General features: G+C 40.1%; 1 protein-coding gene across 1 annotated transcript in view; it reads right to left on the bottom strand.

The window, feature by feature from the left end:
• LOC122794924 (probable ATP-dependent RNA helicase DDX60) overlaps positions 1-26,169 on the bottom strand; it is a 3,096,781-nt gene that overhangs the window by 1,508,747 nt on the left and 1,561,865 nt on the right. Inside the window, exons 19-20 of the mRNA XM_044063517.1 lie at positions 13,864-13,949; positions 11,685-11,824 (exon numbers count right to left, since the gene is read on the bottom strand). Coding sequence (XP_043919452.1) covers positions 11,685-11,824; positions 13,864-13,949 — 226 coding nt within the window. The remainder of the gene's footprint in view (positions 1-11,684; positions 11,825-13,863; positions 13,950-26,169) is intronic.

Below are 26,169 nucleotides of genomic sequence, written 5' to 3'. Positions count from 1 at the left end.
CAGAGTAGGCCTGGGGCAGTTCCTGCTATTAGGACAGAGGTGTGACCTGGTAGTGTCAAGGTGCTGCTGTGGGCTTTGACCCTGTTTTCTTTACAGCACTGATATCTACATTCTCTATACTGTGTGCGTTTACACTGCACGCATTTATACGTCTGGCATTGGGTAGCATTACATCTAGGTTACTATAAACATGGTACCTATGAGGGAGGTTTGTGTTTTTTGTGGTTTATGATTGGTGTGGGTGGATGTTAGTCGGGTCCTCAGGTGTGCATATGGTACATGGTATTACATTACTTAACACATGGCATTCATGCCTCAGGTGGTGCTGCAGGGCTGCCTCTGTCGGATGCACATACTACACTCCCTGTACATGTTTGGAAGCAGGTTGTGTCATGTTAGGCATCCCTGTTACTATATGAGTGAGTCAGAGCGGGTATCAGTCCCAGTGTTCCTACTGACCAAGTGTATGTGCTATCGTTGCCTCTTTGCCAAGGCCAGGGCATACTGGGCATGCCTCCTTCTGCCTACTGGGACAAGGTCAGGTTGTTCCTCCTCCGAGTCACCCTCTGCCTGTGGTGGCCTTGGCAATGGTGGGGATGTTAGGCCCAGCCCTGTGCTGGTCCTGCTGCAGCTGTTTCCGCAGGATCATATTGTGTAGCATAGCACATATCATGACCATTTGGGTACATGTAGTTGGTGTGTACTGCAAGACTCCACCAGATGTGTCCAGACACCGGAACCGTGACTTGAGCAGCCCAAACACACGCTCTATGACATTACGTGTTTGTCGTGTGCCTCATTATGGCGTTCCTGTTCAGGTGTGTGTGCATTTCTGATGGGTGTCATCAGCCACGGCTCAAGTGCATAACCTGCATCCCCCACTAGGTGTCCGTGTGGGAAGTCCCCACTGGCAAATGATTGGTACAGCTGCGTCAGATGCCAGATGTGGGAATCGTGGTAGCTCCCAGGGCAGCTAGCACACACATTCATTATTATGCCCTGGGCATCACACACGACCTGGCAGTTGATGGAGGGGTATCCCTTGCGGTTAATGTAGACTCTACCCTGCTCACCAGCTGGTGCTTTGATGCGTACGTGCGTGCAGTCTATTGTACCCAGCACCTCAAGATATCTCGCTATTTGCTGGAAGAGACGCATATTGCTGGCCACAACCTCACGGTCATTAGGGACATATATATGATCACCGACATGTGCTGACATGGCATCCAGGAACTGGTGCAGTACCCTGGAGGCTGATGCCTGTGATATCCCCATCATATCACCAGTTGGTCTCTGGAAGGTACCTATTGCTAGTATTCTTAGGCCAACACATACCTTGGTTTCCACTGGGATGGGTTCCCCTCTGTTGGTTCTGTGTGTGAGATGTGGCCTGCACAGCTCAACAATCTGCTGCAGAAGGTCTCTGTCCACTCTGTAGCTCTACTATCTCCAGCTCATGTAACCCATGGTAGGTGACCCTGGGCCTGTATACTCTTCTCCTTCTCCTCACTCTGGGTTGTCTGTCGGCATCTGCATTGACACCACCCTCAGCAATTCGCCTTTGCCTGATTATAACAGCCATGGCAGCCCCTAGCATTTCTGCTCTGAGTTCAGCTTTTTCAGTTTTCAATTCTGATAGCTTACTTTCTTGCAGTATCTCTTGTGAGAAACACCCTGCACTGCTCTTTGGAGTGTTTTAAGTGCTGGGTTGGGCTTCTAGTCTGCCTGCATAATTGCCTGCTTCCAATTGTTTCAAACAATTAACTGCAGCAGTATCCTCTGGCAGTTTCCCTGTAATTTAGTTGTTTCCTGTTTCCTCTCTGTTTCCTGAGGGGGAGCAATGTGCACACCAGCTTAAACACGCTCACAGTCATTTAAACGCGCGCACACATCCCTACACGGTGTTACACGCGTGCACACATCCTTACACAGTATGAACTAGGCTGATTCATGTTAAAACACGCGCACACTGCCTTAAACACGTGCACGCTCGCGCAAACCGTTGTAAACGGTTTGCAACACGCTCCCATATGTTGAGCCTGCCTTACACGCGCGCATGCACGTATATCAAGAAACTTTGAGTGTAGGGATAGCGTAAGCCTTCAGTTTCTTGATTTTCCTAGTGTTCTGTTGGGACACACCTCCCTCCCTGAAGTCTGTCTGTCATCTTTCACCTTACATTGCCCTCCAATCTGGTACATTTGAATCTATCCTTCCCCCCCGTGATGTCACCTACCTCTTACTCTGTTCCTCCCCCTTCTCTAACTCTTACACTACTCAGAAAGTGCTCATTACCTATGTGGCAGTGTGATTCAGTATTGTAACCCTCATTTACATAGGATTGCCTAGTAATGACTAGTTACATGTCTTACAGCTTCCCCTTGACAACCACTAAGCGGCCATATTGTTTTTGGTCTGCAAGGCCCGCCATTGACATTACATGTGGTACATAAATCCCACAATTGTGGGCTTATAAGCTTCGGTTTTCAGTTTTAGGTAGCGCACGCCGTTTGCTGGTGTGCGCTGCAGTTAAACCTCAAAATCCCGTGGAAAAAAAAGTTATATTACATTTTGCAACACTTTTTCATGCCAATGGCCACATATTTGGCCATTGGCATGCTTAATGACACAAATGCACCCTTTATTTGGAGCTGACATAGCTCCGTTTTTAATTTTGCAGAAATGTACTCAGTTGTTAGCTGAGTACATTTCTGCAACACGTCCGTTACGGACTGGTTTCTGCTTCGTGGATCGCTCAGATACCTCATTTGCATATCTTTCAGCTGCAAATGAGGTACTGAGCATTTCCACACCCAGTCCGTGTAAGAGACGTGTTAGCTGTCTCTTACACGGAGATTTGGGCTGTTCCTGAATCGGGAGGCTTACACGGAGGCTTACACTACTCTTGAACTCCGTGTAAGCCTTCCTGAATCCGGCCCAGTGTGTCATTATTTAGTGACTTAATTCCTAAATGGTTTGCCAGAAAACCACAAATTTTATGAGGAACAAACCAAAAATAAGAAGCAAAAATCTATTCATTCTTTGAAAATCTGGATAGTTGGGAGGTATAGTTCAGCTGGGGCTGTCTAAGTTTGCCACCCTTCCCCCTCACAAAATCATGGTCGAATGGAGCCTCCCCCTGCAGCCATTCCAATGATCCATTACTTAGCTATTTCACTCCATTTACCATAAACACTAATGTGCATACTGATTTACTTATATGATGATTTGGACTTCATTTGAAAGTTTTATTTTGCATTTTACAGCACAAACACTAAGACATCTGCTAAACAAACGTAGCATTAAAACTTCTCTGCCCTTGAAACTCACATTCATTGAAACAGCATTGAAACCCACATTCAAAGAAAATACATTTTACCAGTGGCAGTTGAAGATTAATTCTGGGCTGTTTTCAAATTATAGGCCCCTTGCATATGAAACATACATGTGCTCTTTAATACACCCTCCTATTGTTTTGAACATTTTTCCAGTAAACAATGAAACAAAACACATACACCAATAATGACACAACTGCCCAATTCAGAACATTTCCATCATAAAAGACTACTCAGACTTCTACAGTCCACCATTATCAGTAAATATGCACAATTCTACAGTCCACCATTATCAGTAAATATGCACAATTCTACAGTCCACCATTATCAGTAAATATGCACAATCTCTGAAGAAGTAAAAAAGTCATCTAAATAATTCCACATTAAATAAATCTGTAACTAATGAAGAGGTTGCTGCTAGCAAACACCTTTATATTTCATGGTTTCATAGAAAAATAAAGTGTTTGATGCCCCTGAGGAATAAATTGCCTACATTACATTAAAAATGATAAGCTAGTAATATTGCAACAGGAAATGGATGGCAAAATGATAACAGGCTCATAGTTAGTATCTTAACTTTTTCAGTACGGCAGCATTCATCCCTTGTGGGAGTAGAACCAACAACCTTCTGCATCAAAAGCAAGTACACAACTTGGCATAGTGGTATTGCTGACTTAGCATAAGCAGCACTAAACTTCTCTTCACCTGCAGCTTTCAGCTCATTGTAAAATCTACTCAATACTCAACTGCATCTCAACCTCGCAGCACAAGAAATCTGGAAAAAGCCAAATTTATTGGGGGGGGGGTCAAAAGGCCAAAAACCAGGGACACATTAAACATTGCTTGCATAATCTTGAAAAGTTGCTAGAATAAAATGCTGTGTTACCACCATACATTTTACTGTCAAGGTCCCTGTGCAAAAGAGTCAGAGCAACATACCACTATGCCAAATCACCTGCTTTGTGAAAGAAAAATGCTGTGTTACCACCATACATTTTACTGCCAAGGTCCCTGTGCAAAACAGTCAGAGCAACATACCACTACGCCAAGTCAGCTGCTTTGTGAAAGAGAGGAAGACTGAAACTTAATTGGCTTTCATTTAATGAATTCAGTTCTCACCATAGCTGTCAGCCTCTTAGCACAAAACACCTGAACAAACCCAGTAATGAGGGAATACAGCCCTCAGACATATTCAGTTAATTCAGTTCTTACCATAGTTATCAGCCTTAGCACAAAAAACCTGGACAAAGCCAATAATGGGGTAATACAGTCCAAAAAATAAGGACAAATTTCAAATATTCATCTTATAAACTTAGAAAATTGCTAGAATAAAAGGTTGTGTAAGATTGTATTACTATGTATTTTCTGAAGAATATGAAGTCTGAAATTCAAATGTCTGTCAATTTTACTTCTGACGGAATAAAAACAATTTTCAGCAGAGGCCCAGGGAGAAATACTGCAGACACATGTCTTTGTAAAATGGCAGGACACCAGAGCAAATCCACACAAACACAGGGATGATATGCAGACTCCACACAGAAGGCATCCCAGCCAAGAATCAAACCAGAAAAACCTATAGTTGTGAGGCAACAGTGCTACCGCTGCACCATCAAATATGTAAGGAATTAGACATTCAGAAAACTGAAATCTGAAATTCAAATGCCTGTCAATTTTATTTAACATTTGTTAATCAGGACAATCTGACTTGGAATAAAAAAAACAATTTTCAGCAGAGGCCCAGGAAGAAATAATGCAGACATGTCTTTATAACATGGGAGGACACAAAAGCAAACCTACAAAAACACAGAGAGAAGATACAAACCCCACACAGAAGGCACCCCAGCCAAGAATCAAACCCAAGAACCTGCAGCTATAAAGCAACAATGCTACCAGTGCACCATCAAATATCAAGCATTCTAATATTTAGAAACCACAGATATTATGAGGAACAGATCAGATCAAATATGAGGCAAAAATCTGCAATTTTTTTACAAATGGTGGTGGGTAGGGAATTCAGGTCCTTAACACCTGCATACAAGGTACAGGGTTCAAGCCTGAGTATCTCTACCCACCACCATCTGTTCTCTAATATCAGAAAGTTATACATCAAAAATAAAAATCCACGATTTTAAACAGTTGTGTTCTAGCTGCAGACTGAAAGTACAGTATCAGCAATATGGGGGGATGTCAGCAGAGATTACCCCTCTGAGATATATCATCTGTGGAATTTGTTTCCTTTCCGACAGTAACCTGAAAATGTACCATACTTAAGGGAGGGCGAGGCAGGTGAATCATGGATGTGTTTTACAACATATAGTATTAGAGCAGGCATGTTTGCTGACTGAGGACTTTAAAATAAGTTGTTAGGAAACACTAGATTTGAGAGATAGAGAATTAATAAAACAATTTGTTAAATTAGATTATTTTAGGGGAATAATCTGAACAGAGCTACACCGTGATGATAAAAATACTAAGAGATAAACAAATGTTCAAGATTGTTTTTAATTTCAGTAACAGGCAGGCAGTTTATCTGCTTTATATTACTGGGTATTAAAGTTAAGGTGTATAATTTCAAATTATATCACAATTTATAGTTTATGACTCAGTGATGTCAAATAGATGTTCTTTGCAATTTAATGTTATATTACAAAGAAGAAGGTTATATGTAATATAGTTACACCACAGCAAAACAGATTATTTTTCAGATTATATTCATGATTCATAAGAAAAGAGGGACTGTTTTCTTTTGCATTTGTTTAAGGGAAAAAAGGATTCTACAATGCACTGTATGTATGTGTGTATATGTGTATATGCGTGATGTATATAAGTAACTTGAAATATAAAAAACAATGCTGTATACCTCGCCTTGTTATTTGATTTAGGAACTGTAGCTGTTTTATTACCTTATGCGGAGTGTTCATCAATAGGAACCACAGCACAGGTATACTTTTTGAACAACAATATGTACACTTGAGGACTTTTGCTCTTTGTACTTGTGCTATTTAAACAAAATTCTTCAAAGTTGAAATTAATCATGCCATTTATTGTTTTAGCATGCAAAAACAGCTTCTGAAGGAAACTGCACTGATACCTTTAGGATGCATTTTTTCATGCTAGCAAACACACATTTGCTTATTTCTGCATGAGTGCTAGGAACTTGATTTCCCATCACATATAGCTAATTGGTCTTGTCAAATACTTTAACATTGATCTAAAACTCATTTGACAGGGCCATCAATTTGAGTTGCTTAAAATGATTCCAGTGACCGATTATACTTACACACGTCTGCTCCCTGATCTGTATGCATTGCCAATTCCATACTGCTTTATCTGTTTCTTGTCATTTGGGTGTACATATATAAATAATGCCACGCCACAGAAATTTATAAGAACATATGCATGATTCTGCTGTAGCTCTAAAAATAACTTGCTTATTTGGAAAAAAAGAAAGAAACAAGCAAACTCTGTTTCACCAGTTTAAGTAAACTGAGATTAGAAGCACTCATGAACCTGCCTCAGATAACAATAGAATTCATAGCCCAGAAATGAATCTGAGGTATTCTAGGGTTTATAGAGCATTTCCTTCCAACAGCTCTGCATATTTGGTGGTAGGAGGACATTAAAGTGCTTGAATGTTAATTTGTCACCCTGATTGAACCATTATGGGTGTGCACTATGGCTGTGCAGATGCGAGGTTCCCTGGTGTTAGGACTCCATTAAATAATTTACTCTCTTCTGAGCATGGAAGAACTAGGAAGAAAAACTACACATACAAATGATGTAGTCAAATGACCCCTAAAATTCACAAACCTTGCTAGCACTTAATGTAAATTGCATATGGTAAGCAGGTCAATAGCTTTACCCACTGAATCACAACTTTTCTGCCTCTAGTGCTCTCAGCCCTGTGACAGTGATAGCATAACCTAATGTCATTGACATAGGCACCCCCAAAGTCACGCACACACACACACACACATATCTACCATATCAATAGCCTATCTACCCGTTTAAAGTGACCCCACTCAGGCTGAATCCAGCACACACACACACACACACACACACACACACACACACACACACACACACACACACACACACACACACACACACACACACACACACACACACTCGCGCGCACACACACACATATCTACAATATCAATAGCCTACCTACCCGTTTAAAGTGACCACTCAGGCTAAATCCAACACACACCCTTTCTGAAGCGAGTGACCTTTCGACCATACACACACCCCCCTTCTGAAGCCAGCAACCTTCCAACTATGTCTGCACTTACCTTCTAAAGCCAGCGACAACCGACCTGCAGGGAAGCCACATAATCCAACAGAACCGATCGCTCTACACGACGCCCGCACAGCGAAATCCTCACGAGAGCTGAGAGAGAGCTCTCAGCTCACTCCTCATTGGTTCTGACTGCAGGGGAAGCAGTCCGGAGATCCTCTGTTGACCGCACAGATTTCTGGATATCCTACAGCACAGGTTGCTGGGTACCAGTTTTTCTGCATTCGGACTGCCGATAAAGGCAGTCTGAATAGATTTTCTGTTTCACGGACTGTTTTTCTTTTTTTTTTCTAGGTGGGAGGGCTGCAGACTGGCAGTCCGATAGGACGAGCCACCCCTGCCCACTGGCAGGACCTTTTGAGTTTTCTAGGGTCCAGCAGGAAGAGAAGATGGAAACAGAAGCAAACACCTTCTATTCCAACACACACACACACACACACACACACACACACACACACACACACACACACACACACACACACACACACACACACACACACACACACACACACACACACACAGCAAGAAAGCATGAAGCAGTGCTCAACAGCAACCCAAACAACAAGCAATGTACATCCAAAAAGGGGGATAGTGCTGCAAGTAAGGCAGTGTGTTCTATGAACATCTATTCTTACATGGAAGTAGGACTGCTGCAGCTGTATGATGTTCAACTAACACACTGCCTTACTGGCATTCAGGTAGATTCTCAAAGCTTATTCAGCTTGAGAGTAGAAAGGAAAAGGGTCCTAGAACCCTTGGAGAATGGTCTTAGCAAAGCCTGGATCTAGAAAAGTTATCCAGCTTATAGTGCTTTGTGACGGTATGGCAGAGGATTAAGTTGCTGCCTCTAGAATACTTCTACAGCCCACTCCTTCTCAATATGCTACTGAATAGAAAAAGGTCCTGGTGACATGCACTTTACCTTGTCTGGATTTGCATTGGTCATGGTGGGTGTAACAAAAAACAATACTAGAGGGAAACCAACATCCAATGGCTTGCTTAGAGACAGGCTCACCCTTCTTTTCCCATGTAAGAAATAAAAAGCCTTTCGGTCTTCCTGAAGGGTTTTGTGCTGTCAAAGTAGTACCTGAGCTGCCGGTGGACATCCAAGGTATTAAGCATCCTCTTTCCCTTATTTTTATGTTCTGGGAAGAACACAGGGAGGTTGGCAGACTGATGAAGGGGGAATTCTGAGACTACTTTCAGCATGAAAAAGGGGTTAGTGAAAATATGTGATATATATTGTATTTAAATGGAACAATGTTCAAATGGTTTGTTTTCTTTTCTGTTAATGCATGTTTGCTTATGTCTTAAGTGATAGTTTACTAAAGGTGTTAAAAAGATTTTAAAAAAAGAAACGGGTTAGTGCATAACACAACCCTATCCCCATGGAAAATAAGGTAAGGTTGTCCCACCCTGAGAGTTTGCAGCTCACAGACTCACCTTGCAGATGTCAGAGCAGTAAGCAAAACAGTTTTCCATGTTAAGCACTTCAAAGCAGCCTGAGCAGCAGGTTCGAAAAGTGGTAAGGTCAATTTTCCAGGACATAGCTGAGATCCCATGAAGGTGGTCTCACATGCAATACTCCTTTCACAAACTGTTTTCCCAAAAGAGAGGAAGAAAGAGGAGGATCCAATAGCACACAAGCAGAAATGGCCACTAAATGCACCTTAATGGAAGTAGCTCACAAACATTTCAAGACCAGGGGGATGTTATCCATAAGGAACATTCTGTTCTTCTTTAGGCACCGGTTAAAAAAACTCATCTATCTGTAAACATAAGATTTTCTAGAAGAACGTTTTCTGGCCCCCTTTAACACCTGCTGCACATCCTCATTGAAGTACCACCTAAACAGATTCAAGATCGAATCATTCAGGCCATCAGTTTTAGTTGCTCCAAAATGGGGTGCACTAGTTGCTCCTGAGACTGTGTGAGCAAATTCAGAGTGTGAGGGAGTATGTGGTAATTACCCCTGGACAATACCATTAGAACGGAGAACCAAGATTACCTGGGCCACCACAATGATCTTTGTTATTTCTTTTTGAATCTTCAGACATATATTGACAATGAGTGGAAAGGTTAGAAACATACAGGAACATTCCTGCCCAAGAGAATGAGAATGCTTCTGTCCTTCAAGCATGGCTGCAAGGATGTCTGGAACAGAATTTTCCCAGCTGTCTGTTTAGAAAGGAGATGAACATATCTATTTGAGGCATTTCCCCATATCTGGACTAGATCCTGAAAAACCACTGCCTTCAGCTGCCACTCTTATGGATCTGCATAGGATCTGCTTACCTTTCTGCCTCAAAGGTTTGCTCTTACAGAATATATGATGCCTGAAGAGTCAGGATTACTGTAAAGCTAGTTCACAAGCCATCACTGCCAACCAGCACAGAGGGTATTACCTTGGATCCCTGAATTGTTGAGGTACCATATCACTGTGGTGTTGTCCATAACCACAAGAAGATGACCTGGAGTCCACAGGTGGTGAGGGACTCTGAAGGCATAGATCACCGCCTGAGTTTCTTTGATACTGATGTGCTTCAGTGCATCCTTGGGCCTGCAAGTGGCTTGCACTTGCACTGCCATTGACACAACTCCCCAAGCAAAGTCAGATGAATCTGTCTGGATAGACTACGCTACAGCAGGTGGGAAGAAGGAAAGCCTTGAATTGACACTCAGCTGTGCTCTCCACCACTGTAGCTCGTCTGACACTTAAATAAACCAGTACTTGAATTTAAATTTAATAATAACAAACATGAATCCACATATCACATGTTTCGAGCTACAGTGCAAAAACTGCTGTGCCTCAAAGCACTGGTGCGTGTAAAAAGTGTAATATCACCTGTGCAAGCATTCCAACTTACAGTAAACAGTCTGCTATACTCCCATAACAGAAATCACACTTCAGTGGGCAAGACTCAAACAATACAAATCCTTACCCTATTTTATTGCTATCCATACTTCTGTACTTTTTCACATATTTTTAATTGTATTTATTTATTTACATTCTATTGACCAGGTTAGCCCTAATGAGCATGGCTCCATTTTATTGGGGGCATAATATAAAATAATATGAAGCAAAAAACAAAGTCAATACATCTGAAGTAATCATCAATAAAATACAGATAAACAACTATCACCTGTAACAGTGTAAAAAGAATAACATGTATAAAAATAGGCCATTTGATGCTGTAAAATGTCAATACAAACAACAGCAAAGGCAATAAGACAAAAACAAAAATCTGTCAACTAGTACATCGAATATTTTTCTGACAATACATTAGTGCTGTAGGATAGGGGAGGGAAGGTAGTGGGTTATGTTTGTAGCGATTTAGTTACTACAGGAGCAAAGAATGGGAAATAAGGGTCAATGAGTTAGATGTTGCCAGAAAACTGAAGTACCAGAAAAGGTGTGTGTGTGTGTGTGTGTGTGTGTGTGTGTGTGTGTGTGTGTGTGTGTGTGTGTGTGTGTGTGTGTGTGTGTGTGTGTGTGTGTGTGTGTGTGTGTGGCTCAACAGGTAGCATGTTTTACTTCAGTGTTAGTAGAGCAGAAGACTGCGGCCTCAGTTCCTATATTAGGGGTTTGGATTAATTTTCAAATTGTCAACACCACAGTGCAGCAGTAGGGGGTGCTGCACTCCATTATGTGCCATCCTTCAGATGAGATGTTAAATCAATGTCCCACATACTTGAGCTGGGGGCAGCTCAGGTGTCTGTAAAAGGCTCCGTGACTCTTATTGAAAAAAGAGTAGGGGGAGCTCCCTGGTGCCCTGGTAAATTTCCCCCAGTAGTACAAATGCCACCTCAGGTCCATTAATAGAGGCTACAAGCCAAGTGGGACTAACTCAGTCAATGAAGATTAAATAAATAAATACAGCCGGGAGAAAGGAATGAATAAAGTTGGATACTAAAATGAGGGAAATACGACTTCTGAAGGCTGGATAAGATGAATGCATGAAGAATAGTGTAGGTATGGAGAGGCACTGGTCATAACTGTTATACACTGATATCTTTTAATGTACTTCTTGCTACATAGAAATACATACCTAATCTGACTTTAAAGGATTTCTTATCTGAACATCGTTTCTGCTTATGTTTGATTCTGTGTGAACTTTTAGATCCGGAAGGCTCAGAATTTTGTAATTCTTCTGCATGTAACCAATATTTTTTTACGTTCTGCAACCACCTGTAGGAAAACAGTATTGTAATTGTGATTTTAGTTTTCTGAAGAAAACATGTTGAGATGTCTATAACTAAATAGCTACCTTGCTTAGAACACAAGCATAAAAAGTATGTTAAAGGGTCTATTTAATGTTACTGAAGCCTAAGCGACCACATGGTCTTGCTGCTCTGTTTGACTCCTGCAACACATATATAGTAACAGAGTACCTGAAGGCATTTATTTTGCAATTTATTGCTCTCATTGCCTGCCGACTATCAGACCCCCTCTTTGTCTATTAGCTCATTCGTTCCCATCACCAGGCAAAAGCCAACCAACAATGGCTGTCATTTTAGGCAGTATTTAAAGAAGGTTCAAGGTTTTCTGTTTTCCTCTTGGCCCTAAATGCATATGCACTTGAGAAGGTGCTGTGGAGAGGATATGCAATGTTCTGTCTGTGAAGGGATACCCCTCATGCTTGCATAGGGTATCTCCCCCAGCAGCCCCACCCCTCCCCTTGCAGCAAAAGCAGTGGTCTCTCTGGTCTCCACCAGGGAGACTACACAGCCCTGTATGCCTCTAAGTTAATGAAAACCTCATCTTCTCCAGGAGAGGTGAACAGGCTTGCCCCTTCATTCTTCTCCTGCCCCACCTGGTATCCCCAGTGCTGCAGCTGCTAACTGAATCCTGGTCACCAGAGTCACAGTTAGGGCTTCATCCGTCTTCAACAAGCAGCTAGGCTCTACTTGAAAGTATTTCTCATGGAGAGGGGGTTGTGCTTCATGTGGCCTTGGAGGACTCTGTCCCCACACCTCTGATTTCTATACATACCATCTCCAAGGCTGCATCAATTCAGAAAAAAGGAATATATTTACATATTATTTCCATCTTTTCCAAGTTGGTGTATCCTCCTATTATATTTGTAGGTCAGGGTACAGAGGTATATCCTGCAGTTTAGAAGAAAGGGAACACCTCTATACATTTGTACCCTCTTTTACAAGTTGATGCAATCTTGGTGGTTTTATATTTAGAAATAAGGGGTACAGTTGCAGTATCTGCACATCAAGGGGTGCAGTGAGTACAACTATCTACATGAAATATTTACATTCAGATTTCTCTCAGTTTCATGCATCATGATGATATACTGACTAGTGGTCATGTTAGACTATGTGTGGCAGAGTACATGCAATACAATATAATACATTTTGATAGATCAAAGTAGACCTGAATTAAATAACCCATTTTAATTTGGCTGTAACTCATCTTACAAAACAAGGATTTACTTCTGTGCATGTTAGTGTACATTGTGTGTAAAGGGGAAACTGTTCTGTTAACTTGAAAAAAAGTGGTGAAGTGGTGCTCAGAATCCAAAAAATAATGTGCTTACCCACTAAAGATATAGCTTACCTACTGGTTGATAAATTCATCCCAACTTCACACCTCTCTCCCTCCATCTACTCCACAAGATAAACATGAAACCAACTCACCTCCATCTATCACTCAAGACCAAGACCTGAAAGCACTATCAAAAGCTAAAAATACTACATTGATAGGTACTGACAATATCTCTGGATGCATCTTAAATAACATGAAGCACAATTTAGCCACGTCCCCAACAAAACTGCTCGACTCCATACAGGTTTTGAACCAAATATATTGGGAACAGCTACAGGCATTCCCCTGCACAGGAGAAGACCTTCCACAGACCAAGTCTGTCCAGCCACATATGCACAGCCATGGAAAGACTTACCATGGAACTAATCATTAAGGGTGTAGGGAATCTCCAAACACTTAAAAAAAACTGTTGCCACCAGCAAAATGTCACTGATTATTAAAAAACTACTAAGCACCTTTATTCCTATAATAGTTGGCTACTTTCTTTTAACAAACAATGGCAGTTCACTAGTGGCAATGCTTTTTTGACAGAAAGTTTTTCTTAGCATTTCTTGGGTTGTTTTTGGTTATTAGATTTGCAAAAGGCAGGCCATGCTTGCTCATTCTGGTGGACTTCTTTGTAAAGGTCACCAAAGCAATGGATGAAGGTAAAAATGGTATGCACAACATACCTTGACCAGGCCAAGGCTTTTGATACAGTACCCCACTCATTTCCAAACGCCAAGATGTCACCAATAAGTGAACCAAAGACTCCGTGCTTAAAAAAGATTTTATTACATATAAAACAAAGAAACGTTAAGCGCTTTCACCTAGCACAATGTGGGTTTCTTCAGAAAACGTATATATGATCATACATACTGCATTAGAAGGAAGGACACTAACAGTGCTTTATATAGACATATAGAGAAGGTAGGTGAAACACATGAATTTAGATTTGCTATATTAGAAACCATTAGAGTGGACCCCAGGGCAGGGGATTTTAAAACACTTTTGGGGTTTAAAGAGGTATGGTAGCAACTATTATTGGATGCGGCCACAATACCAGGTCTTAATGACCATATTTCTAGCAAACCTACTTTGGCGATTAAATAAGGTGGGTAACACCAAGGGCTTACGCGCAAAATATATTAACAATGAAAATAAAAATAAAATGATCTTTAGATGTCATATAGGGGTGAGGTAAGTGGTCTGATATGCTCATAGAGTATGATTCTCATTATAGGGAGGTAATTCAAGTGAAGGTTTTATACAAATTGTCTGTTTTATATGTATGGTAACACATAAATTGATTGTATTTGTTCATATAATTGAGCTTTTTCAGGCATATATTTTTTAAGTATTGATTTTTATTATGATAGAATTCATTTACTTATGCACAATTTTGCATGTTTATGTTTTATGAATTTTTAAAATGTAGCAATATACACGTTAATTTGTATACATTTAGACCAAAGTGTGTAGGTTTAGTAGCTAATATAAGTGGTTACATTGTTACACAAGCGTAGCAAGAATAGCATGTGTATGTTGCTTTAAGGAAGAAAAAGTTTGGCACCAACTTTTAAATTTAAGCATTAGTGCTCTCAATTACAATGTTCTGAAAAAGCCCACATTGTGCTGGGTGAAAGCGCTTAATGTTTCTTTGTTTTATATGTAATAAAATATTTTTTAAGTACGAAGTCTTCAGTTCACTTATTGGTGACATCTTGGCATTTGGAAAAGAGTCGTGATTTTCTTCTTTTTGGTATTCAGTAGCTGCCTGCCATGTATGTCATCGGTGAAACTTCACTCCAAACCACAGATGTAGAGAGAGAAGACTTGGCTAAACTGTGGGTGGAGGTTGCATCACTTAAAGGCGAAGTCAGTCACCTTATCGAAATGTTTACCTGTTCAGCAAGGACTGTTAACAAACTGGGCGAAGGAGCAGTTCCCATTGCTAGCGGTGGACCGCAAGGTTTAGTTGGCCACTCCAATTGTAAAGATAGTATGAATGGTGGAACATGGACTGAGCAGAGGTCCTCAACCACTGGAATCAGTTCTAATGACAACAAGGGGAAGCAGCCACATATGGGAACCAACGGTGAAGCCATCGACAGCTTTGTTATACCCAATATCCAGGGTTCAGGCACTAGGAGAAGCCCTACTGACTTAGCCAATGGGTTAGATGTCACAAAGCCACTTAATAGCAGTAAAATTAACATTTCTGATTTTACTTTCGACTTCTCTTTATACGATGTGGAGGAGGAGGCGAAACGAACGGGTGCCAAACCAAAGAGACCTTTATCACTGAAAACCTATTCTACTGTTATTGGCAGCACGAGTTGTAAGGAAAAAGGTACTGTTCAACAAAATGTTCATTGCACTCTGTGTTGGTGGTGTAGGGAGTGGAAGAAAGGACATGGATTTAAATACATTTTTAATTAGTAATTGCAACTTTGATAAGCTCCCACAAGGACATGAAGGGGATACTCATTCTAATAATGAAATGGATGGAACTTTGAAAGACCTGATTTATTTATTAGGTAAAAAATTGAATTTAATTAATGATTTGAAAGTTGATAATGCCCATTTACATTAATGTTTAACTTTAAAAATTGTTCCCATGGGCTTAAGATTTTTTAAGCTGCCTATAGGTGTCAGTATTACAGATACAAGTATAACTGAATTTAACCATTTGTTTAATTAATTTGGATTCAATTTTATGACATTGATTATCACATATAATGATGAGAAACTTTGTCAGTTGGTACAGGAAGTTGAATCATTTAATATTAAAATAACTAATGATTTATTGTATTCCCAATGAGAAAAGTTATATATTAAACAATTCTCAGTTGCTGAAAGTAAGGTACAAAAAATTTGTGAGAGAAAGTATAAGAAGATCACAAGAGATGTTGAACAATATAATAAGGGTCTGGCATATGTTTGGAAAGAATGTAATTCTAAAAAATCATATGCAGACCAAAGTAAAGTTAATAATAGTGAGTACACAGAAGGTAATTATCAGGAAGTTAAGAGTTATAAACATAATGGAACAAAATTTTAGTGGGGTTGGGAACCACAGGGACAACCATATTGGCACAAGGGGCAAACAGACAGACCGCAGAATTACTATTACAAAAAAAAAAGCAGAAGGACAACCATTGGGGGAAGAGAAAATGGTAGAATTGAATATAGACATTGGTAGTCCCCAGCTTGACAATAATATCATAGTGAATGGAGTTACACATACTTGTAATAATTTTAAGATTTATAACTATTCAAGTTTAATGTTGTGCACCACACACTTTGAGTTGTTGTCTAAGGGAATGAAGTTCATACCGACACCCCTCTTTGATTTAGTAGACTGCCTGTGTGAAATTAAGATGTTTGTAAATAAAATTAACTTAGCTATAATGTTTAAAGATAAAAATATGACATCTTTTAAAGAGACAGCAGGGACTAAGTTAAAGAAATAAAGCATGTTCATACCTCCTAGTCATCCCTATGTTAATTTATATGAAAAAACAGTTATGAGGGAAGTATATAAATTATACAATAAAACAAGAGGTAAGAAACTTGTTGGTAATTTAAAAGAAGGTGAATCTAATACTCTCAAAGCTCTTAAACAGGATACCAACACCTGAGTGATGATGCCGGACAAAGGGGAAGGTGTGGTGATATATGATACTATACAGTATACCAAAAAAATGTATGACATTCTTAATTTATCAGCAAACTATGAACCTATCTCTATTAATGAGATTAATATTGCATACCAGCGAATTGATTCGTTTATAGAAGAATTTTACATTGATGGGAGGATTACAGTAGACATATATAACTTTAAGTCAGATTTCCCAGGTTAGCCACCCTGGTGGGTGTACCTAAGATTCACAAAAACATCACTGATCCACCCTTTCGACCAATTGTATCTGGGAGTCATTCTAAAACTTTTCCTATAGAAAAGGTTACAGATATCTGGTTAAAACATATTTATGACAAGATACCTCATATGGTTAAGAACTCCTGGGAATTCTTAAGTAAATATCCTATAGAAGGATGGAAAGAGGGGCTTATGTTCATAACTACTGACGTCACTGATCTTTTTTCTTGCATCCCTAAACAAGCTGGGTTGGATGCTTTATGCAATAGTATCAGAAAGCATACAATTTTGGATTGGGATACTACATGTCTGATCATGGAATGTATGTCTATAGTGCTTGACAATAATTTTATATACTTTGAGGGAGAACATTTCCGTCAAACAAGAGGTGTCGCTATGGGAGCAGCTTGTGCTCCCATTTTTGCGAACTTGGTCATGTTGTACTGGGAAGATTCCGTTCTTTTTCCCAATGCGTATTTCAATAGTGTCAGGCACTATTCTAGGTTTCTGGATGATATATACATCCTATGGGATGACAGTAAGGAAAATTTTGAGAAGTTTATTGACTTCTTAAATAATAGTAATGAATATCTCAAATTCACACATTCTTCCAGCTATTAAGGTACAGCATATTTGGATACTTACATTTTTAGTCAAGAAGGGGGCTTCAACTCACGTATCCATTATAAAAGTACATTTTCCAATGATTATCTGGAATATACTAGTTGCCATCCTGAAAAGGTAAAATATAATATTTTCAAAGGGCAATGTATACATGCTGCACGCATGAAATCTCATTACGAAGATATGATAGAGGAAATAGAATTTATAACCAGCCTGTTTATGGAGAGGGATTATAAGATGGATATGATGAATAATGTTAAACAGTATGTCATACAAGAATGGGGATCCAAGTACAAACCTTTATTAGGGTCACGGAATGTTAGTAGTACCATCCAAATCAAGGGAAGAAGGGATGACCAAGACAGAGTGCAATATCAAAGAGCATGCATTCTTAGGTATTGTCCTGAGGTAGTACAAGTGAAAAGCATAATAACAAAATACTGGAACCTAATGTTGGTGGACCAGACCCTTTCCGACATCATAGGAGAGAACCCCAGTTTTGTTTATAAGATGGGAAGAAATATTAAGGGTTATTTGGAACAATGTAAACAAATATCAGAAGGGATAGGAGTTAACAATGTAAATGGGAAGCATACTAAAAAATGTGGGTCTTGCAACCAATGTGCAAATATATTAGAAAAAGAAAAAAATAAAATTGGGAATGGGCTAAACATTACAGTGAGGTTTAAATATGGTAACTGCAATATTAAAATGCTTATATAAATGGCTAAGTGCACCAAATGTGCTTGTTTTTATACAGGAAAAACAGAGAGATCCTTCAGAAATCGTATATATGATCATACATACTGCATTAGAAGGAAGGACACTAACAGTGCTTTATATAGACATACAGAGAAGGTGAAACACATGAATTTAGATTTGCTATATTAGAAACCATTAGAGTGGACCCCAGGGAAGGGGATTTTAAAACACTTTTGGGGTTTAAAGAGGTATGGTGGCAACTATTATTTCTAGCAAACCTATTTTGGTGATTAAATAAGGTGGATAACACTGAGGGCTTACGCACAAAATACATTAACAATGAAAATAAAAATAAAAATAAAAATCAAATGATCTTTAGATGTCACATAGGGGTGAAGTAAGCGGTCTGATATGCTCATAGAGTATGATTCTCATTATACGGAGGCAATTCATGTGAAGATTCTATATGAATTGTCTGTTTTCTATATATGGTAACACATAAATTGATTGTATTTGTTCATATAATTGAGCTTTTTCAAGCATATATTTTTTAAGTATTGATTTTTATTATGATAGAATGAATTTATTTATGCATACTTTTGCATGTTAATGTTTTATGAATTTTTAAACTGTAGCAATATACACATTAATTTGTATACATTTAGACCAAAGTGTGTAGGTTTAGTAGCTAATAAAAGTGGTTACACTGTTATACAAGCGTAGCAAGAATATCATGTGTATGTTGCTTTAAGGAAGAAAACGTTTGGCACCAACTTTTAAATTTAAGCATTAGTGCTCTCAATTACAGTGTTCTGAAGAAACCCACATTGTGCTGGGTGAAAACGCTTATCGTTTCTTTGTTTTATGTGTAATAAAATCTTTTTTAAGCACAAAGTCTTCGGTTCACTTATTGGTGACATCTTGGTGTTTGGAAAAGAGTCATTGTGATTTTCTTCTTTTTGGTATACAATACCCCACTCAGCCATATCAGGAAAGTAAAATAAACTGGGAATAACCTCTTGGTCACCCACTGGAATGCCAACTGGCTCACAGACAGGACATAAGTAATAAAAATAGGGGAAACTCGAGACTGGTCACCAATGGATTCCCCCAGAGTTCGGTGTTGGGACCTCTCCTGCTTGGCATCTACGTCTACGAATGGTTCATCTCCTAGGCCCCTGCTTGTAAATGTTTCATCTCCCAAGCCCTTGCTTACATTTATCAAAGGTACCAGAACATGTCAGAGATTTGGGATTCGTGGCTAAGCTTAAAAAGACCCTAGTGGTCACTAGCCAAGTACACACCTACGAACTAAAAGTCAATACCAAAAAGCTCTGGCTGACTAAGTGTTCAGATGACTGCAAGCTAGGAGCAGTTACTGAATCCCCAAATGACTTAGCCATCCTACAAGGAAGGCTTATTCCAAGCAAATAAATAGTGCCAGAATCATGGACTAAAACCTAATGCCAAAAAATGTTAAAGTATCCTTTGGGAAGTCATATGCCTCAGGGAAACTACCACATTGACAATATGCCTTGAGAGTTGACCCAGTTGTCTGGGATTTGGAAACTTACATGGGCAGTGACCCAACTTTCAACCACCAAGTCTCCACTGTCATACAAAAGTCCTTCTATATTGCACACCTTATAAACAGAGATTATGACTACATCTACAGGTTCTCTCCTTTACTCAGCCCACATTAGGCCAGTCATTGAGTATAATGCCCCCTTTGGCATGTCAATTCACATGCAACAACTGAAATGATCACAGAGATAACTTACTAAAAGGATGCAAGGCCTAAACAATATGTCCTACATGGACGACCTCAAAGCCCTGTTGCTATACTGAGTATCCTAAAGACTGTGAAGACCTGTGTCTGCCATACAAGCCATCACTCAACCCAATACTGCTGGACCTGTTACACATCAGCAAGTAAAATGGCATCACAAATACTCAGTCCAGGGATCTAAACCTCTTCCAACATTAACAGAATAGTTTGGATGGACTGGTATATCTCACAGAGGATATTACTGTTCTGGAACATACTCCTCATCCACATAAAAACCAAATTAAATCCTGTCCATATTCAAACGTAACTTGGATCTGTGAATGGGTAATAAAAGTTTCGGCCCCCTGCAGTAGTAATGGACAGAGGCAGCTCCTAAATGCTTTATCAAATGCAGTAATCCTCTCAAATTACCTAGCATATGATCCCAGTGATTCTCACCAAGAGTAAAATATAATTATCAACAATAGTAAAGGTAACATCAAATGGGATAGATTCATTCAAGAAAAAAAGGGAAATTGGCTAGGCTTAACATGGCCTGCTAGTGCAGCTAGTCTAGTACTTACTTAGAGCCTATATGGCCACAAAATTGATTGATAAACAGAAAACAATTAGAGAAAAAAATACATTCAGAAATTCCAAACTTGTATGGTTACTATACTTGTCAGTTACACAGTTCATTGAGGTATTTAACAATATACTTCTGCATTCCGAAGGCAACTTAGCTATTGCATGCTTGCACATGCACATATGTGTGTGTGTGTCTACCTGGGTGGTCTCACTACAGGGGTTAGGTAGGGGATGTTAAGTATATATGTGTGCATGCATGTGTGTGTGCTGCAGCATGCATGACGGTTTGTGGGTCTTTCCATGAGTAAAAGCAGTGGGGGGGGGGCTTGTTTATGTATATATGTTGGAGTGTGTGTGTGTGTGTGTGTGTGTGTGTGTGTGTGTGTGTGTGTGTGTGTGTGTGTGTGTGTGTGTGTGTGTGTGTGTGTGTGTGTGTCTACCCACATGCATGTGTGAGAGGTGCCTTTGCTAACAAAATGCATGGGTTGCTAGAGAAAACACCGGCATGGTCACATCTGACACAGCAATGTGTTATATTCATTGACAAGGAAATGAGACACTAATATGTTCCTTAGTGTGGCTTACCATGTCTTTGAATCTAAATTTATCTTAGTCAGGTTGGGAGGGTGGCCTAATGGTTAAGGTGTTTGCCTTACAAACACAAGGTGCAGGGTTTGAGTCTCACAAGGGATAATTGGCTAGGCTTAAAATGGCTTGCAAGAGCAGTCAGCCTAGTACTAACTTAAGGGGTTGGGAAGGTGGCCTAATGGTTAAGGTGTTTGCCTTACAAACACAAGGTGCAGGGTTTGAGTCTCACAAAGGATAATTGGCTAGGCTAAAAATGGCTCATAAGGGCAGTTAGCCTAGTACTAACGTATGAACCTAACGTATGAACGTATATTAACTGTCCAACCCATGCTGGGCAATTACTATGCAAGAATTCACTGAATTCATAGGATGGTTTTGACAATATGACAAATTCTCAGAAAAAATGTGTATTTCTTTTTATATTCAGAAAAATGAGATACCTGAAATATTTGTATCTACCAAGTTATGCATGTGTTTGTACTGTTTAAAGGCACTATGTGGTGAAATGTATCCACATTTTTTTAAGAAAAGGATTGCACTTTTCTCTCCATATCATACTACTCATGCCCTCATTGTTATGTTCTCAAGTAGTATGGGTGGTTTCTGTTGTGAACTGCTGACCCAATATCCTCAGAATGGTTCAATAGCTTTCTAGAAAACTATATTGGCAAAACAAGGTTGAGAAGAGTTGGCATTCAAGTCACAGAGATGGATTTTCATAAACTATTTTATAAACATGCATAAATATGCAGCAAACATCATTGAAAGAGCTTAAAAAAGAAAAAAAATCTGCACATTTATATTATACATACTTTGCACCACTTTGTCACTGGTTTTATTCATTACTATGTATCTAAAAAAATAGGGGTGAAATATGTGGTTCTTGCAATTGCCAAAACAGCAGTTTTAGTTGGTTTTCAGCCACCAAGACCATGTCAAAATTTAGGCACAATAAGGTAAACTTTAAAGGAAAACGCCACATTTGAACTAAAAAAAAATCATTTTTCACTCTCTCTCTGTTTTCTGAGTTATTTTTGAGTTGTTTTAGCACCTCAGAATCACTCTTACTGCTTTTTATGAAATTTTTATGAAATTTCAAAATGTTTTCTGCAAAATGGCTGTCAGTGGGACTTATATCAATGTGATCTTATTTTTCTTCAAGCCTTTCTATTTCCCATAATCCATTTCAAGTTTGCTTTATATGACTCATGCTAGACATAAGGGAGTAGTGGTGTACTTCAGTGACTGACATATAATGGGATTAGTGTCAGTCACTGTCATCTTATATACCGTTTGTAACAGGACTGCTTCTTTTACTTCTTGAATGGCCCTCATTTGTGTGTGTCTCAGGGCTTGTTTTATAGTATACTAAGCAATTATACAGCTTCAACCAAAACAGTTGCTAAATTGCAGGCCTTTGTTCAAAGTATCTTTCTGTAGTCCAGAATAAATTGACAGTCCCATCCCCAACACTTTGGTAACTGTGCTGATACTTTTCAAGAATTACAAGAAAAAAGAAGTTGTGTATTTACCATAACGTTCCATGTGAGTTGTTCATCTCGCCTTCATTCTTTACTGATGGGTTCGGAGCCGATCCCTCAGCTTTGAGTCGGCACCTACTGCAAAGCTCAAGGATTTCAAGTAGCTTGAGGCCAAGTCCGTATCCCATGATGCACCCTGAGTTACCTCGGATCTTGTTTGTTGCATATAATAATACCATAGGTCATTCTATAACTCCATAAGAGAGAGAAGGAGACAGTATAGAAGGTTTGAGTGACCAGGAAGGATCTAGCATCTAGGTCTTCTGAGAGCCCAGGAGGGGGTAGGAGGGAGGGACGTAAAAATGAAGGCGAGATGAACAACTCACATGGAACGTTATGGTAAGTACATAACTTCTTTATGTGAAGTTGTTCTATCTCGCCTTTCATTCTTTACTGATGGGTAGCATCCCAAGCACCATCAATCTTGGGTGGCTCATGAGAGTATATTTCTCAGGACCGTGGATCCAAAGGAGGCCCTGTCAACTTTGTAATGAGTGATAAAGGTATGAGGTTTTGACCATGTGGCTGTTGCGCAGATGTTATCAATTGGAAGTCTGGCAGAAGACGCGGAAACAGCTCTGGCTGAGTGAGCTTTAATTTAATGCTGTAAGGGAATATTGGCAGCTGAATAAGCAAATGTGATACAATCAGATAACCATTTAGACAGAGTTGTTTTTGCCGCTTGGCCTACCCTTCCTGGAATCTAAAAATGAAACAAAAAGCTGGTCTAATTTCCTGAAATCTTTTGTTCTATCCAAATAATATCTGAGCTGTCTGTGAATATCAAGTTTGTGAAGCATGTACTCTACATTGTTGGAATGGCTGGGGAAGGAAACTGGCAAATCAATAATTTGGTTGAGATTAGTTTCAGTGCAACCTTTGGGCAAGAAAGAGGGGTTTGTTCAAAGTAAGTCTCTGTCAGCATGGAAAATCAAATAAGGAGGCTTGATGGACAAGGCTTGAAGCTCTGACACTCTGCAGGTGGAAGTAATAGCCAATAAAAAGATGGTTTTCCATGACAAAAATTTGAGGTCACAAGAGGAAGCTGGTTCAAACAGCAGAAGAATTATGCGGGAAAGCATAAAATTTAGATTCCATGGAGAATAGGGAGATTTCACAGATAGTCTAATATGAAAGGTCCCTTTGAGAAAGGCTTTGGATAATTTGTGCAACATAATATTCAAGCCTTCAAATCCCAGATGAAAGTTAGAAATGGCAGCAAGTTGAACATGGGACTGTTGCTGCTGCGGCTCTTTTATTGAATATCATGGTTAAGAATTCTAGAACAGAGGCCATAGAGGCTTAGTAAGGATCAATATTGTTTTTACAGGCCCATATAGATAATTTTTTCCATTTGCTGAGGTAAAGCTTCCTCGTAGAGGATTTATGAGAGGATAGGAGAATTTGCTTTGTCTCATTGGAAAGGTTATAGAACCTGGCTATGATGGAAATTGAAGCAGCCAAACTGTCAGCTTCAGGGACTGCAGAGAGGGATGAAATTCTCCCGACGAGTGTGTCAGAAGGTCCGGAACTGGGTCCAGAATCCAGGGGTCCTCCAAAAGATGAAGTCAAAGGAAGGGGAACCAAATCTGATGAGGACAATGAGGAGCTATTAGAATAATGGTCCTTCCCAGGGCTTTTGCTTTCTGTAATATCTTGCATATCAATGGGATTGGTGGGAATGCATAAAGGAGACTTTGGGGGTCAATCATGAACGTCCCTTGGGGCTTCTCCTGGAGGAGGAATCAGGGCAAAGCAGCTTCTGCATTCCATGTTCACGTGACTGGCAAAAAGGTCGCAGCAAGGTTGGCCACACCTGCAGAATATCCTGTCCGCTATTTCCATCTTGAGGGACCACTCATGGGGCAACAAAATTGTTCTGCTCAGCTTGTCTGCTATCATGCTGAATTTCCCCAGGATGTGCATTGCTAACAGAAAGCACTGGGTGGAAATAGCCCACTGCCATACTCTGAGGGTCTTGCAACAAAGGGGGTATGATCTGGTTCCTCCTTGTTTGTTCAAATGCCAGACCACTGACATGTTGTCCATCTGAATCGCAATCGTACCCAGAGGAAGAGAGTCCTGGAAGTACTGCAATACCAAAAGTACTGCTCTCATCTCTAGGACATTGATATGCAGATGTGTCTCTTGATCGGTCCATGTGCCTTGGGCTGTTTTTCCCTGAAAATGCCCCCCCCCCATCAGGGAAGCATCTGTGGTCACTGTGGCCACTGGAGGGGATAGCACAAATGGGTGTCCTATCATAACATGAAGTGAGGTCAACCACCACTTAAGATCCTTTTTGCAGGAATTTGTGATCATTATCATGTGAGACATGGGGAGCTCTTGGTAAGACCACTGAGTGAACAACAGCCATTGCAGTATCCACATGTGCATACAACCCAGTGGTATGGCCAGAATTGCTGCTGCCATCATTCCTAATAATTTCAGAACTTCTGATGCTGGTGCTTTGTTTTTGGATATTAAGATGCAGACATGCTGATGGAGAAGTAAGACTCTCTCTACTAGAAGTCTTAGCGTTGTGGTGGTAGTGTCCAGTTCTACTCCGATAAAGATGATATGCTGCGATGGTGACAAGGCGGATTTTTCTGAGTTTATTGCAATTCCCAGCTGATTGCAGAGTGACAGAGTGGACACCCTGGCCTGAATGAGTTGATGCCTGGTGGTGGCAGTAAGAAGCCAATCATCTAGGTACAGAAACACCTGGAATCCTAAACATTTCAGTTGAGCCGTGACCACTGCCATGCATTTGGTGAACACTCTGGGGGCTGTAGTGAGACCAAAGGGCAGGGCTTGAAACTGGTAATGACTGGCTCCCAGCCAGAAGTGCAGATGATCCCTGGATGGCCTGGCCATTTTTATGTGGTACTACACATCCTGGAGATCTATCCAGCACATCCAATTGTGTTTCCCTAAGCAGGGAAGTATTGACTGAAGCATGACCATCCAAAACTTCTCTTTCTTTACAGATGTTTTTATTGTGTTGAGGTCCAATATAGGTCTCCAGTCCCCTGTCTTTTTTTGGAACTAAAAAGAACCTTGAGTATGTTCAGGATCCTGTCTGGTCTGCTGGGACTGGTTGGATGACTATTTTTCTTAGCAACATCTGGAACTCTGCTGTTGCTTGTTCCCCTGTAACTGGGTGGAATGTCTGGGATTTTCTTGTTGGTGGAGGGGGTGTGGTGAATGGGATGAAGTATCCTCTGGAAATGATACTTTGTACCCAGTGGTCATTTGTTATTTTAAGCCAGGCATCTGGGTACAAAGATAAGTGACCTCTGAC

The sequence above is a fragment of the Protopterus annectens genome, chromosome 2.part1 (assembly GCF_019279795.1).
Source record: "Protopterus annectens isolate FY-2018-M chromosome 2.part1, PAN1.0, whole genome shotgun sequence".
Classification (NCBI taxonomy): domain Eukaryota; kingdom Metazoa; phylum Chordata; order Ceratodontiformes; family Protopteridae; genus Protopterus; species Protopterus annectens.
This window is presented reverse-complemented; position numbering and strand designations above follow the sequence as displayed.